At 42.2% G+C, this 16,865-nt stretch overlaps 1 protein-coding gene across 1 annotated transcript; it reads left to right on the forward strand.

The window, feature by feature from the left end:
• The first annotated feature begins 6,732 nt into the window (after nt 1-6,732).
• LOC139581262 (cationic amino acid transporter 3-like) lies at nt 6,733-16,762 on the forward strand. The gene is made up of 11 exons (XM_071410830.1): nt 6,733-7,099; nt 7,515-7,676; nt 7,878-8,049; nt 8,343-8,461; nt 9,200-9,422; nt 9,776-9,915; nt 10,036-10,138; nt 11,939-12,174; nt 12,362-12,528; nt 12,720-12,828; nt 12,994-16,762. Exons 1-11 carry the CDS (start codon nt 6,733-6,735, stop codon nt 13,134-13,136), a joined length of 1,941 nt encoding a protein of 646 aa, XP_071266931.1. The 3' UTR covers nt 13,137-16,762.
• The last annotated feature ends 103 nt before the right edge of the window (nt 16,763-16,865 follow it).

The following is a 16,865-nucleotide window of genomic DNA, read 5'->3' on the forward strand; positions in this document are numbered from 1 at the left end:
TCAAAGGTGGTTGTCTCCTCATTTAACAAATATTCTGTTATTATGGCCCAATAATCTCTCACCAATTTAGTGGAAATTGCTTTCCTCAGTTATCTTTCAAACCAGTGGTCAAGAAGAGGACAAGGCAAGAAAGCGACCAGACCAGATGGAAATAACCATACCTGGTGTAATAGTGACGTAAAAAAGGAATTGAATCTACTACTACATTTACATTTTACATTTAAGTCATTTAGCAGACGCTCTTATCCAGAGCGACTTACAAATTGGTGCATTCACCTTATGATATCCAGTGGAACAACCACTTTACAATAGTGCATCTAACTCTTTTAAGGGGGGGGGGGGGTTAGAAGGATTACTTTATCCTATCCTAGGTATTCCTTAAAGAGGTGGGGTTTCAGGTGTCTCCGGAAGGTGGTGATTGACTCCGCTGACCTGGCGTCGTGAGGGAGATTACATCTACACTGTAGTAGATAAATAGACGTCCGTTCTATTAAAATTAAATGACTCACATAATTTTAAGGAATTTAATACATTAGTTCCATGTGGAAATGTTACCTTTTGTAATTAAAAGGTATTGACGTTGCTTACATTCCAATGACGTCTGACAAATCACATTAATCTTGCTATTTCCCCGGATGATGACAACCAATGAGAGTTGAGTAGAGGCGGGATGTTTACACTTTTAGCCAAACAAAATACATTGGTTGTGCCATTTAGAGTAGTCATATTCTACAGTTACACCTTTTTCGCAGAATTTATTTCTGTGCCCATCAATTCCTCAGGTATGTAGCTATAAGTTATTTACCAAAGGCATCGAATGTAAATTGAATTTGCTAGCTATGTGTTCCAAGAGTGAACCAAATGCGACCGCTCACCGATAGAAATCAATGAACTCTGAAATTCAAGATAGGGAGATGTATAGTGAATAGCAGTAGCTGGAACGAATGTGGCAGTTGTTGGTTGGTCTGCTGGACATTTTCGCGATGTCCAGCATGGCTACCACAATCCACGCGCGACTACGATTTGTGCCAGGCTACAAGACTCGCGTGCTCTGACTCACATCGTCAGCAATAGCTAGTTGAACCCAAACGTAAATCAGACTCTGTCGTTGTTTTATGTAGTTAGCTAGATTAATATTTGAGTGTCGACCATTCATTCTGTATTTGACCTATCTAGCCATCTGTACCCCTGGAATCAGGTGGGTGGCTGTTTACTTTGTTCCTTGTCAAAACACTGACCTCTGCATTGCTCTTTGCAAGCCTGTAGCCCTTTCACTCTTGAATGTATTAATCTTGTCTAGCTAGGTAATAATGTCCCTCCAACTACAATATTTAAACCAAATATAGCCTTGGATATCCTATTGCTGCTTAATCTGCAAACGTAGTACTGACAGTTTCTATTGTGGAATGCTTGGCTCTATGTTAATGGTTTGCATAACTATGTTCAAATTTACCTGCTGAGGCATGTCTTTTCCCGGTGTCCCTATTTCTGTAGGGTATTTTTTTATTTAATTTTTTTCAGCCAAGAAACCTAACCACCAATCAAACCACCACACCTACCTTCTGTTGGGATTCCAAGTAATGTTTGCGTGTTTTAGCCATTTACTGTGACTGGAAAGACTAGTGTGAAAGAGCCCTGCTGAGGGAGTGTCACTCCATGGAGAGATTCCCAGGCTGAGTAAGTTTCATCTGCTTGAGACCTGTGAGTGCTCCCGGGCTGAGAGGATAGTGTGTGGTGTTGGTAGGGTGATGAGGTAAACAACTCACTTGGAAGTGATCAAATGAATGGCATAAGCCTACTATAAGAGTTAACCTCCATGTATAGAATGGGCACTCCAGAAGATCTTTCAGCCTTTTGGTGAATTGCATTATTGTGGAGACATGGGCACGTTAATAAAAAGAAAGCTGGCTGCTGATGCTCTGTTGTTATCATGGCCCATAATTAGATTGCCCTTTTGGAGGAAAGGATCTGATGAATAGCAAATGCAGTGTGCACCAACTGGTGTCATTTCAGATGAGGTGAAGTGAGGTAACCATGGAAACACCCGTCCTGGATTCCAGGACCTGCAAATTGAGCATTATGCCCTGCCTCATTCCTTAATAAACATTGGCAATGATTCCATTAACTTGAACTGTTTAAATTTAATCATGAACTGTAGAACTGTTATTTTTCTTTATTTACTCAAACTCTGTGAGCATGGAACAACTTGTTGTAGCCATGGCAAGACAACAATGTAGCGTTGTTGAATTCGGAAATGTCCTGGCACCTAGGCCAGATTTTCTGTCATAAATTATTTTTACAATGGTTCTTCTATCTTTTACAATTGTATTGAGAATACACCTGCTTATACATGACCAGAACGACTCATTACTTCAGCTCCCACAACCTATTGCTAAGACTTTGGTTAGTTTAGCCCACACACTACGCCATACTCTTTCTAGGCTACACAAACAGTGCTCTATTCAATCCGCATCGTGTAAGTTCAGCTTTACAGCGTGATTGAGATTTAAAAGCAATGTTCCCGCTTTAGCAGAGACCTCATTCACGGTAAACGCTGCATATGTCGGCTCAATGGGAAATTACCTTTACATTTCTATCACGGAATCAGCTTGAATAGAGCCCATAGTCATGGCAAATTATTTCCAAGAAGGTTAGAAGGCTTACGTAACGTTGCCGATTATCCTCTTAATGGAGGAGAAAGGCCAACTCTATGCTTGATTTAGGCCTAGTTGTGATTGCAGAGACTGGCTGGCTCAACTTCTCCTGGCTAGTATGTCAGCCTACTGATTCTAGTAGATTGACACACGCAGACAAGCAGACCTTGCAATCCCATTGACTGTATCCCTATTGTCAGCCTAAAGTCAGCAATATGTTACTGTTCAAATGGTTAGCAAATGGTAAGTGCTGTGTGTGTAGTGACTGAGTTATGCCTATTTGTTGAACTCATAGCCTATAGTGTGTACACTACAGATTGAGAACAAGGGCCTGAGATATGAATGGGTGTATGCTATGCAGTCACCTGTGTAGTCTGTGTTCCCTGTAGGTGTTGTCTTTTGTCAGCCAAACAGAGTTGACATAGATGCTCTTCCTCCTGATAAGGTGTGTTTCCCAGACTCGACCTGATTAAACTTGCATGGCCTCTCCGGTGTGTGTGTGTGCCAAGGATCAACCCTTCAACTCGAAGCCATCGCCAGACAGGAGAGCTTTATTATGTCCAACCATGGCGCCCTAACAGTGGGCTTAGACAGCTAGGCTATTCCTTCCTGTTTAATGATAGCTGTTTTGGGCACCGTTGGATGTGGCGATTCTATTTTTCTTATGCTTCTTTAAAATTTAAATCGGTCTGGTGTGTCAAGTCATAGGCCCTTCATCAGGTTTTTCCATTACCCTGTCTCTCTCTCCCATGCTTTCTTTGCCAACGTCGCTGCCATTCCTCCTATTTGCCCCCCTTTCTCCCTCTTCTCTTTTCTTATTTATTTTCTTTGTTCTCCTATTTTAGTTTTTCTTCTGGCTGCAAATGAATGGGGTTCTTAAATCTCTCCCTTAGCTAGTCTTTCAGATTCACTATGGTCTCTGCCAAGGTCAGGGTACTGGTCAACACTACTGCATGGTTTTCTTCCCGTGAGGGACCACCAGCCAGAGGTCGGGACAGAGCTGTCACTGTCTAAGCCTAAATGGCTGCCTGCCATTATTCACTATTCAGCCAGCCTGCCTTTAGAAGCAAGTTATCCTAGTGTCAGGTTGAGATCTGTAGAGAGAATGGGGTTTTACACGTTAACAGAATGACGCTGAACCTCCTATTTTTCACTTTAAAAGTATGCCAAACAAAAACAATTGATTGCAAAGTTAAACAAACCATACAACACTAAGCACAATGACTACTTTTAACAGTTCCCACTGAACATTTTTCAAAGATACATTTAATTAAAGAACAGTGCAGATGTAAAATTTTAATCTCCTTCAACTTTTTTATGTGACCACGTTTTCCAAAAACTCAGTTGAATATCTGCCCCGAATTAAGATTCAAAGATGTCAGAAAGAATGGTGTGTCAGCTACAACATGACACCTTGAGTTTGAAAAAAATCTATTTTTGTTATTGAACTACTAAGTGAAGTAGATAAACACCTGGTAACAGAATGACATCATGGGTCCCTGTTCTGTACAGAAATGCATAATTATTTATGTCATTCTCTTCATGGTGATGTATCCTGAACAGGTACACAAAGGTAGAAAAATGTAATATCCTCCTTTGCATGTTTGGATATTATTCTACACACTGGCTTTTATTCTAATGAGCTCTGTTCCCAGGTACAGATCTGTACCAATCAGGTTTTTTTCTGGATCAAAAAGGGCCTTAGATGGTTGTCGTGGTAGGGGGGCGTGCCAATGAGCTCATTCGGCCGTTGTCGTGGCAAAATTTGACATTTTAGCATTTTTAGGCCAATTCCTTTTCTTTTTTTTGCAGTCTTAAATCGAATTTCCTGCGATACTACATATTCTGCCATGGAGCTGAGATTTTTTGTTGTTGCAGTTTTAAAGCTAGTTTCCTGCAATTCTATGCACTTTGCCATGGATAATGTTCTTATTTTTTTTGCTCAAACATAACAAAATGCTAAATTCATTTTTATTTTTATTTTTTATTTTTTTATTCTCCCTGACTGTCTATCTTTTATTTTGATTGGATCTGAAATATTAATGCCCCTGTGTGAAAAAGTAATTGCACCCTTACACTCAACAACTGGTTGTGCCACATTTAGCTACAATGACTCCAACCAAACGCTTCCTGTGGTTGTTGATCAGTCTCTCACATCGCTGTGGAGGAATTTTGGCCCACTCTTACATGCAGAACTGCTTTAACTCAGCGACATGTATGGGTTTTCAAGCATGAACTGCTCGTTTTCAAGCAACAAATGTGAAGTTTTGGAATGGCCTAGTCAAAGTCCAGACCTAATCCCAATTTAAGAAGTTGTAACAGGACTTGGAATGAGCAGTTCATGCTGGAAAACCCACAAATGTCACTGAGTTAAAGCAGTTCTGCATCCAAGAGTGGGCCGTGATAAACACTTCAGTGTCTGGGCTTGTCCTTCAAATCACTCCTGTTGTGTGTGTGTGTGTGTGTGTGTGTGTGTGTGAGAGCTGTCTTCTTGGGTATGATGATACAAGCTTGGCACAACTGTATTTGGGGAGTTTCTCCCATTCTTCTCTGCAGATCGTCTCAAGCTCTGTCAGGTTGGATGGGGAGCGTTGCTGCACAGCTATTTTCAGGTCTCTGCAGAGAAGTTCGATCGGGTTCAAGTCCGGGCTCTGGCTGGGCCACTCAAGGACATTCAGAGACCTGTCCCGAAGCCACTCCTGCGTTGTCTTGGCTGTGTATTTAAGGTTGTTGTCCTGTTGGAAGGTTAACCTTCGCCCTAGTCTGAGGTCCTGAGCGCTCTAGAGCAGGTTTTCATCAAGGGTCTCTCTGTACTTTCTTCCGTTCATCTTTCCCTCGGTCCTGACTAGTCTCCCAGTCCCTGCCGCTGAAAAACGTCCCCACAGCATGCTGCTGCCACCCATGCTTCACCATAGGGATGGTGCCAGGTTTCCTCCAGATGTGACGCTTGGTATTCAGGCCAAAGAGTTAAATCTTGGTTTCATCAGACCAGAGAATCTTGTTTCTCATGGTCTGAGAGTCCTTTTAGGTGCCTTTTTGGCAAACTCCAAGTGGGCTGTCATGTGCCTTTTACTGAGGAGTGGCTTCCGTCTGGCCAATTGCATAAAGGCCTGATTGGTGGAGTGCTGCAGAGATGGTTGTCCTTCTGGAAGGTTCTCCCATCTCCACAGAGGAACTCTGGAGCTATGACAGATTGACTATCAGGTTCTTGGTCACCTTCCTGACTGAGGCCCTTTTCCCCAGATTGCACAGTTTGGCCGGACGGCCAGCTCTAGGAAGAGTCTTGGTGGTTCCAAACTTCTTCCATTTACAAATGATGGAGGCCACTGTGTTCTTGGGGACCTTCAATGCTGCAGAAATGTTTTGGTACCCTTCTCCAGATCTGTGCCTCGACACAATCCTGTCTGAGATCTAAGGACCATTCCTTCGACCTCATGGCTTTGTTTTTTGCTCTGACATGCACTGTCAACTGTGGGACCTTTTATATAGACAGGTGTGTGCCTTTCCAAATCATGACCAATCAATTGAATTTAGCACAGTTGGATTCCAATCAAGTGATTGAAACATCTCAAGGATGATCAATGGAAACAGGATGAACCTGAGCTCAATTGGTAGCCTAGTGGTTAGAGCGTTGGACTTGTAACCGGAAGGTTGCAAGATCGAATCCCCAAGCTGACAAGATAAGAATCTGTCGTTCTGCCCCTGAACAAGGCTGTCATTGGAAATAAGAATTTGTTCTTAACTGACTTGCCTAGTTAAATAAAGGTTAAGAAAAAAGGTCTGAATATTTATGTAAATATGATATAAGTTTTTTATTTTGAATAAATTTGTAAAACATTCTAATAACCTGTTTTTGCTTCGTCATTATGGGGTATTTTGTTTGTGTGTGGATTGATGAGGGGAAGCAAAACAATTTAATCAATTTTAGAATAAGGCTGTAATGTAAAAAGAAATTGGAAAAAGTTGACGGGTCTGAATACTTTCCGAATGCAGCGTATTTTATTTATTTCTCCTCTTCCCCAGCCGGCTGTAAGAAGATCCTTCATCTCCTCTTGACTTGGTGACCTCCTGTCCTACCATGGCTAAGAAGCTAGCTTCCTTTGGTAAGATGCTGCTCAGGCGGCGAGCGCTGGACTGTAACCAGGAAGAGAGCCACTTCGCCCGCTGCCTGAGCACACTGGACCTGATAGCCCTGGGGGTGGGATCCACTCTGGGGGCCGGCGTCTATTTGCTGGCTGGAGAGGTGGCCAGGGAGAAGGCCGGCCCAGCCATCGTGCTCTGCTTCCTCATCGCAGCGCTCTCCTCCGTCCTTGCTGGTCTGTGTTATGCTGAGTTTGGTGCCCGTGTGCCAAAGACTGGTTCAGCCTACATGTACAGCTATGTGACAGTGGGGGAGATCTGGGCCTTCATCACTGGTTGGAACCTCATCCTCTCCTATGTCATAGGTGAGTCAGAAGTGGGAGTTAGAGAAAATGAGGGATTTGAGATTAAGAAGGGATGTCATTCAAAATGGGGGGAGGGAACGTTTTAATTGTTTGTATCTTATAAAGTTGCAAGAAACACGTTTGAGGTTTAAACAGGATATGAGAGGTGCAATGATAAATCTCTCATAATTTTTCCTCATTACTCTAAGCAGGGATATTACTGCAATACCCAAGACAGTCAATTGAGATTATCAGCAATTCTGAGTAGCTGAATAATTAAGATTCTGATGAGGACTTGAGCTGAAGAGGTTTTACAGGCAGATTGGTCCTCTAGAAGGATTGCCTCTTGACAGAAGGGCCCTTGAAAGTGTGACTCCAACTTCTGTCATTATAAATCTCTTCCTCTCGCTCCCTTCCTCTTCTCTCCCTCTTTCAGGCACAGCCAGTGTTGCTCGGGCCTGGAGCTCCACCTTTGACAACCTGGTTGAACAGAAGATCTCAGACTTCTTCAGAGCCTCCATGTCCATCAAGGTCCCTGGGAAGATTCTGGCTGAATACCCAGACCTCTTCGCCCTCATCCTGATCTTGCTGCTCACTGGTGAGGCTCTCGTTTAACATAACTCTGAACACATTTGAAAGCATTATACACACCCTCAGCGAAAATACAGCTACAATGATAGGGCTCTTCATTCCTGCATTAGGGCATGCGAAGAGTGCCCATTCAGTTTAGCATTATGATTGGCTGTGCTTGGTCGCTGCCCACGTCTGTGGCCCTGACACTTTGCCAACACCCACACAGGCCTGCTGGCGTTTGGCGTGAGTGAGTCGGCCCTGGTGAACAAGATCTTCACGGGGGTCAACCTGGTGGTGCTGGGCTTCGTCATCATCTCAGGACTGGTGAAGGGAGACCGTACTAACTGGAACCTCACTGTCGAGTACTTTGTCAACACATCCAACATCACTGATACAGAGTGAGTCACCAACCAGCTGGCAGACAGACAGAAGAGCTCATGAGGAGTGGTTTATTAGGCAGGAATGGTGTTTTAAAATCAGCCCTAGGCAGTAGTTGAATATATGAGTCTGTTTACAAAAAATATATTAACTCCTTTAGAGACATCAACCATTAGGGATACCAGTTCTCTTCCTGAAGACTCAATATGAAATTATTATCTTTCTCTTTGCCGTTTTTCTTTATTTTCCAGGCTACTTCAATAACTTTATTAAATAATAATTATAACCAGTCCCCTGCTCTTTCTTTGTCCAGGATCATTAAAGAGAAGTTTGGCAACGGGGGTTTTGCTCCATTCGGCTTCAGTGGAGTCCTTTCTGGTGCAGCAACTTGCTTCTACGCCTTTGTGGGTTTCGACTGCATCGCAACCACAAGTAGGCAATTTCCTCTCGTCTCTTGATACCAATGATTTACACACAACATTAAGAACACTTTCGTAATATTGAGTGGCACGGCACCCCCTGCTTGTGCCTTCAGAACAGCCTCAAATCGTCAGGGCATGGACTCTACAAGATGTTGAAAGCGTTCCACAGGGATGCTGGCCCATGTTGACTCCAATGCTTCCCACAGTTGTGTCAAGTTGGCTGGATGTGCTTTGGGTGGTGGACCATTCTTGATACACACAGGAAACTGTTGTGTGAACCCCAGCAGTGATGCAGTTCTTGAGACACAAACTAGTGCGCCTGGCACCGACCATCATACCCCGTTCAAAGGCAGTTAAATCTTTTGTCTTGCCGATTCACCCTTTGAATGGCACAAATACACAATCAATGTCTCAAGGCTTAAAAATACTTTGTTAACCTGTTTCCTCTCCTTCATCTACACAGACTGAAGTGGATTTAAGAAGTGACATCAATAAGGGTTCATAGCTTTCACCTGGTCAGTCTATGTCATGGAAAGAGCAGGTGTTCTTAATGTTTTGGTTCCGTGTGGTTCAGCTGGTAGAGCATGGCACTTGCAACGCCAGGGTTGTGGGTTTGATTCCCACGGGGGACCAGTATGAACATGTATTCTCTGGATAAGAGCGTCCCCTTAATGGCTAAAAAGTAAATGTAAAATGTACCTGTGGTTGACGACTGTCAAATCTAAACCGTCTTTATCTTTTTCCACAGGTGAAGAGGCCAAGAACCCCATGCGTTCCATCCCCATCGGTATCGTGGCTTCTCTGCTCATCTGTTTCTTTGCCTACTTCGGGGTGTCTGCAGCCCTCACTCTCATGATGCCCTACTACCTGCTGAACAAAGAGAGCCCGCTGCCAGAGGCCTTCAAGTATGTGCACTGGGACCCTGCCCGCTACATCGTGGCTGTGGGCTCCCTCTGTGCACTCTCCACCAGGTGACTGATAGACAGTTTCCCATAGAGACTTCCTCATGTCCTTGTGTGCACTTCTATCAAAGGTTAAAAGGCACCCAGATGGCAGGCTATTTTTAGTTAGATATTTATTTCTGGGTTTGAACAGATGTTTATTTTCATATACTGTGGTTTCAATTCCTTTTTTGTTTGTGATTATTTGCAGGCAAAGGAACAGACACAAATTATGATGTGGAATATATAAACCCAAAAGTGTTTGTTTCATGTGTTAACTTATTTCGGGGTCATTCAGTGTTTGTGGACTGTCCAGAGACATGGCTGGCCTCTGTGTGATGGCGACTACTTTGTCTGAGTCTTTCTCTCTTTTCCCTGTCCAGTTTACTGGGCTCAATGTTCCCCATGCCCCGTGTAATCTATGCCATGGCTGAGGACGGCCTGCTCTTCCGTTTCCTCTCAAAGATGAACATCAAAACCAAGACCCCCCTGTTAGCCACCATTGTGTCGGGTATTGTAGCAGGTAAGCTTAGCTCATGTTTTACTAAGTATCTCCTTTGTGCACCAACACTTTGTTTTCTGTCAACTGTTTAGCTGCTACCCTATGCTGCTTAGAATTGAAACCTATTCTTTCTTTCGGCAGCCTTGATGGCATTCCTGTTTGATCTGGCAGCCCTGGTGGACCTGATGTCGATAGGAACTCTCCTGGCATACACACTAGTGGCTGTGTGCGTGCTTATCCTCAGGTTAGCACAGAGGATTATAGCTAATACCCTTCTTTTTTTTTTTAAGAGTCACAAACACATTTGATTCCTCAAATATCCAACTCTTTGCTGTAAATGAAAATGTTCTAGTAAAGTACGTAACTAGTAAAGTAAGGGTTGACTGAATTCTACCTACAGTTGAAGTCGGAAGTTTACATACACTTAGGTTGGAGTCATTAAAACTCATTTTTCAACCACTCCACAAATTTCTTGTTAACAAACTATAGTTTTGGCAAGTCGGTTAGGACATCTACTTTGTGCATGACACAAGTAATTTTTCCAACAATTGTTTACAGACAGATTATTTCACATATAATTCACTTTATCACAATTCCAGTGGGTCAGAAGTTTACATATACTAAGTTGACTGTGCCTTTAAACAGCTTGGAAAATTCCAAAAAATGATGTAATGGCTTTAGAAGCTTCTGATAGGCTAATTGACATAATTTGATTCAATTGGTGGTGTACCTGTGGATGTATTTCAAGGCCTACCTTCAAACTCAGTGCCTCTTTGCTTGACATGGGAAAATCAAAAGAAATCAGCCAAGACCTCAGAAAAAAAAGTGTAGACCTTCACAAGTCTGGTTCATCCTTGGGAGCAATTTCCAAACATCTGAAGGTACAACGTTCATCTGTACAAACAATGGTACGCAAGTATAAACACCATGGGACCACGCAGCCGTCATACCGCTAAGGAAGGAGACGCGTTCTGTCTCCAAGAGATGAACGTACTGTGGTGCGAAAAGTGCAAATCAATCCCAGAACAACAGCAAAGGACCATGTGAAGATGCTGGAGGAAACAGGTACAAAAGTAGCTATATCCACAGTAAAACGAGTCCTATATCGACATAACCTGAAAGGCCGCTCAGCAAGGAAGAAGCCACCTCTCCAAAACCGCCATAAAAAATCCAGACTACGGTTTGCAACTGCACATAGGAGCAAAGATTGTACTTTTTGGAGAAATGTCCTCTGGTCTGATGAAACAAAAATAGAACTGTTTGGCCATAATGACCATCGTAATGTTTGGAGGAAAAAGGGGGATGCTTGCAAGCCGAAGAACACCATCCCAACCATGAAGCACGGGGTGGCAGCATCATGTTGTGGGGGGTGCTTTGCTGCAGGAGGGACTGGTGCACTTCACAAAATAGATGGCATCATGAGGGAGGAAAATTATGCGTATATATTGAAGCAACATCTCAAGACATCAGTCAGGAAGTTAAAGCTTTGTCGCAAATGGGTCTTCCAAATGGACAATGACCCCAAGCATACTTCCCAGGTTGTGGAAAAATGGCTTAAGGACGACAAAGTCAAGGTATTGGAGTGGCCATCACAAAGCCCTGACCTCAATCCCATAGAAAATTTGTGAGCAGAACTGAAAAAGTGTGTGCGAGCAAGGCGGCCTAACATATCTGACTCAGTTTGGTCAGGAGGAATGGGCCAAAATTCACTCAACTTATTGTGGGAAGCTTGTGGAAGGCTACATGAAACGTTTGACCCAAGTTAAACAATTTAAAGCCAACGCTACCAAATACTAATTGAGTGTATGTAAACTTCTGACCCACTGGGAATACGATGAAATAAATAAAAAATTAAATAAATCATTCTCTCTAATATTATTCTGACATTTCACATTCTTAAAATATAGTGGTGATCCTAACTGACCTAAGACAGGGAATTTTTACTGGTATTAAATGTCAGGAATTGTGAAAAACTGAGTTTAAATGTATTTGGCAAAGGTGTATGTAAACTTCCAACTTCAACTGTATGTGTATTTGTTCTCAGGTACCAACCGGGCACCCTGGGTGTTAGTGGTGCCAGTGAGAAGCTGGTGGAGCTGGTGGGTCTGCAGAGGGCAGCCATGGCAGAGGGGGACAGTGGGGATGAGTTTGGCCAGGAGAGTGAGGGGGAGACCAGGCCCCTCAGGGAGCGGTTCATCCTCAAGATGCTGCTGGTGCCCAGCTGTGACGTCCCAACCAAGACCTCCGGGCTCATCGTCTACATCACTACCGCTGTCATCTGTGAGTCTCCCCCTTTTGACAGGGTGAAGTGTTGATGGTGTTTAAAGCTATATTTAAGTTAGCCTTTTTTGAGAGGGTTGGCATACTGGAAGCAGCTGTCTGATAATGCAAATGAGAGAATACATTGAAATTATTTAATAAGATTCCACTGTACATGCTAAGTTAACAATCTCTCTTCTCTCTTTAGCTGTGGTGTTCACCCTGCTGTGCATAGTACTGTCTGTGTGTGGGGCAGAGGTGGTAAGTGGCCACCCAGTGTGGGTCACCATATGTGCGATACTGGCCTTCTTCTCCTTCCTGTGTGTGGTCATCATATGGAGACAGCCCCCGAGCAGACAGTCACTCACCTTTAAGGTATGATGGAAGTTTTCAGTCACAGGACTCATTTCACAAACATTTTCTTGAGAAACCAGTTTCCATTTACTAAACGTTTCCTCATCAGCTCTTCGCATAAAAGTGAATTAGAAAATATTTTGTAGTTGTTAGACTTGAATATGTCCAGTGTGTGGTTTAATGTACAAAATAAACATTTTGAATCCCTTCAGGTACCCCTACTCCCAGTGTTGCCATTGGTCAGTATCTTTGTCAACATTTACCTCATGATGCAGCTGGATGGGCCAACGTGGTGTCGCTTTGCAGTGTGGATGACTATTGGTTAGTGAGATTGCCACCCCTATTATTTATTTGCCTCTTGCGCCTATCTGTATTACACAACTTTGTGTAACGCAAGTACAGTGTGTCAGTGAGGTTCACCTTTGGCATGCCGTAGCTTATCACTGTTTAAATCAGTTTTTCTTCCTTCTTCCCTCTCTCTCCTAGGTTTTATCATCTACTTTGGTTACGGGATTAAGAACAGCTCAGAGGCCACACCCAACCGTGGTAAATTTGAGCCAGTCCTCCGATCAAAGAGCCCCAACTACCTGGCAGAGGATGAGAGTGAGGTGGAAGGAATGATGTCTTAGAGGAGAATAGTGGTGGAGTAGATGGTATTTGCCCCAACGACATACCACGCAAGCCTTGAACAGGAGCACATTCTTATCTGGGTTTTTTCAACTCTCTGGGAATTGTGCCACAACAGTCTTAACTTTCTGTCTTATTCTTCTTCTAAAATTGATTAAATTAATGTTTTCCCTCATCAATCTACACACAATAATGAAAACGCAAAAACAGGTTTTTAGAAATTTTTGCAAATTTATTAAAAATAAAAAACCAATACCTTATTTACCCTTTGCTATGAGACTCGGAATTGAGCTCAGGTGCATCCTGTTTCCATTGATCATCGTTGAGATGTTTATACAACTTGATTGGAGTCTACCTGTGGTAAATTCAATTGATGGACATGATTTGGAAAAGCACACACCTGTCTATATAAGGTTCCACAGTTGACAGTGTGGAAGAAGTTTGGAACCACTAAGGCTCTTCCTAGAGCTGGCCGCCTTGCCAAACTGAGCAATCGGGGGAGAAGGGCCTTGAACAGGGAGGTGACCAAGAACCCAATGGTCACTCTGACAGAGCTCCAGAGTTCCTCTGTGGAGATGGGAGAGCCTTCCAGAAGGACAACCATCTCTGCAGCACTCCACCAATCAGGCCTTTATGGTAGAATGGCCAGACGGAAGTAAAAGGCACATGAAGTTTGCCTAAAGGCACCTAAAGGACTCTCAGACCATGAGAAACAAGATTCTCTGGTCTGATGAATCCAAGATTTAACTCTTTGGCCTGAAAGCCAAGCGTCATGTCTGGAGGAAACCTGGCATCATCCCTACGGTGGAACATGGTGGTGGCAGCATCATGCTGTGGGGATGTTTTTCAGCAGCAGGGACTGGGAGACTAGTCAGGATCGAGGAAAAGATGAAGGGAGAAAAGTACAGGGAGATCCTTGATGAAAACCTGCTCCAGAGCGCTCAGGACTTCAGACTGGGGCGAAGGTTCACCTTCCAACAGGACAACGACCCTAAGCACACAGTCAAGACAACGCTGGAGTCGCTTCGGGACAGGTCTCTGAATGTCCTTGAGTGGCCGAGCCAGAGCCCGGACTTGAACCCGATCAAACGTCTCTGGAGAGACCTGAAAATAGCTGTGCAGCGACACTCTCCATCCAACCTGACAAAACTTGAGAGGATCTGCAGAGAAGAATGGGAGAAACTCTCCAAATACAGGTGTGCCAAGTTTGTAGCGTCATACCCAAGAAGACGCAAAGCTGTAATCGCTGCCAAAGGTGCTTCAACAAAGTACTGAGTAAAGGGTCTGAATACTTATGTAAATGTGATAATTCTTTTAAATTTTAGAATATATATATTTTTTTATTAAACCTGTTTTTGCTTTGTCATTATGGGGTATTGAGGGGATATTTTAAATTTTTTTAAATCCATTTTAGAATAAGGCTGTAACAATGTGGAGAAGGTCAAGGGGTCTGAATACTTTCCGAATGCACTGTATATACTCTGTCAACATGAACTTGCCACATTTCTGCATATCTAAATGTTGAAAGGGTTCTTTGTCTCAATGATGATGTCATTTAGGTGGTACAAATGGTAAGGAAACAGAGTTTCTCCACTTTAACGTGTTATTCTAGTGCCTGGTTGTTTCTGCCTCAATTCAGCCATTTTCCCCCAAATGACATCTGGTCTCTTGTGTCTTTGCCCTGTGAGTCAGTAAGCACATCAACAGGGTACGTGGTGTTGCGTGTCCTCCTGTCCATGTAGGTCAATCACTATGGTTTTATTTGTGTTCTTTGAGGACAGGCAATACCAAGCAGAGTGTCAAACAATCCCAGAACTCACTGTTTGCACTATAGAGAGATAGAGTCTATACTATAGAGAGTCCTTACCCAAAAGTTCAAATTTTGAATATTCTTTTAAACAATAATTTATATAATTTTGTTTAAATATTTATACAGAAACATGCATGTATATTTTTGTTGGATACATATATATATATATATATATATATTTATGTATGTTAAAATGTTTTTTATTTTAAGAGCTGCCCAAATAATTATTTGGTTTAAAATGATGCACTCAAAGGCTTAAAGGTAGAGATTGTGTGACGAGAGAAATAACTTATTTTTGTACCATGATGATATACAAACTCTACCAAATAGAGAGATGTCTGTAGGAAGGTACACTGAGGGGGGAGGGGGGGGGGGGATTAGTATATTCAGCCCAAAACTGACACTAGTGAAAGGCAGAGAAGGGATTCCAATACATGAAACTAGTATAATTTCTGGAGTTGCATTAAAAGGCTTTCAGGTTACATTTCTGTTCGAAGGTCTTAAGCTTGTGGTTCATGTTACCCACCTGACTGGTTCCATGTATAATTGTGTACATAACTGTTTGTATATAATTGTGTCATTGAAAGAGGGGCCTGGGTTTTAATCGCTAACTCTAATGAGTGTCTAACTGAATGTAGTAATAACTTGAACTGAAAAGCCCACCAGCCTCAGTCAAGTTCTGTTTATAGAAACTTTGTGTGGTGTTGTTTACATCAACTTTTTGCTGTTTAACTATGTGCCTCAGTCTACATTTTCAGTTCCTCACTTTAAGGGTATGAAACTGTTATTTGTATTCTATGCCTGTTTGATGTGGAAATTGTCACCACAGATTATCAATTACAATTGATATCTGCTGTTATTGGTATCAAATGAAGATTTTAAGATCAAGACAGTCCAGTCTTATTGGAAAATGGGCTAGAAAACAAACTACAAATAGCTGTGAGTGAAAGTGGGGATATTTTCAGACTGTCATTGTTTCTAAAAACAACTTTGTAAAGATAGGTTATGATTCCATTAACAATGAATATTGTTTGTGCTTGACATTCTCCATTCTCTCTGTTTTGAGCTTTTACAATGTTATTTTGTCAGTTGAACTGTTTACTTTCAAGTACATGTGTATAGCGGTTTGCTAATCCTTTTCAATTTGTAAGACATTATACACTGGGTGGTTGGAGCCCTGAATGCTGATTGGCTGAAACTCATGGTATATCAGACTGTATACCATGGGTATGACGCAACTGCTCTTATTACGTTGGTAACCAGTTTATAATAGCAATAAGGCACCTCGGGGGTTTGTGGTATATTGCCAATATACCATGGCTAAGTGGTGTATCCAGGCACTCCGCGTTGTCGTGCACATATACCACACCCCCTCGGGCCTTCTTGCTTAATTATACATTCTATTGTGTTTTGTGGTTGGTATTTTTGTTTGGCCTGCTTGTTTTATTACAGTTCTTTAACCATTTTTAATGGTTCCAAAGGGCTCAAAGCTTGTTACAGCATCATGTTGCAAAGCCTTGCAGATTACATAAGTGTCTCCTTACAATGTTTTGTGGAGTAAATTACAACATTATGTTTACAAACATTGCTTTTAACACACATAACCTTGAGGTCATCAGAACAGTATTTTTTTTAAATATATATAAAATAGATTGTGTACTGACAGTTTCATGACCATTTGTATTCTTACTCATGAGAACATGTTCTATTTAAACTATTTTATATCTGTAAATGTGTCAAGAGAAATTACTGTGTATAAATGTTTTGTAAGTAAATTTTAATCATCCAAAATAAACTGATTTCTGGCTTAACTTTCAATTATAATTTCCCAGTCTTTCTGTAAAAGGTGGCTTCAACACAAATTATCCAAATGTATGTTGTTTATTGCCTGGTGTCATAACTTGTTCAATCAAAATGGAAT

This window comes from Salvelinus alpinus, chromosome 7 (assembly GCF_045679555.1).
Source record: "Salvelinus alpinus chromosome 7, SLU_Salpinus.1, whole genome shotgun sequence".
In the NCBI taxonomy this organism is placed as follows: Eukaryota; Metazoa; Chordata; class Actinopteri; order Salmoniformes; family Salmonidae; genus Salvelinus; species Salvelinus alpinus.

Excerpts from the sequence above, each read along its gene's own strand:
- LOC139581262 (XM_071410830.1), top strand. The coding sequence starts at position 6,733 with ATGGCTAAGAAGCTAGCTTCCTTTGGTAAGATGCTGCTCAGGCGGCGA. Across the intron at positions 9,916-10,035 it reads TGTGTCGGGTATTGTAGCAG|CCTTGATGGCATTCCTGTTT; the intron begins GTAAGCTTAGCT and ends TTCTTTCGGCAG. Across the intron at positions 12,829-12,993 it reads TGCAGTGTGGATGACTATTG|GTTTTATCATCTACTTTGGT; the intron begins GTTAGTGAGATT and ends TCTCTCTCCTAG.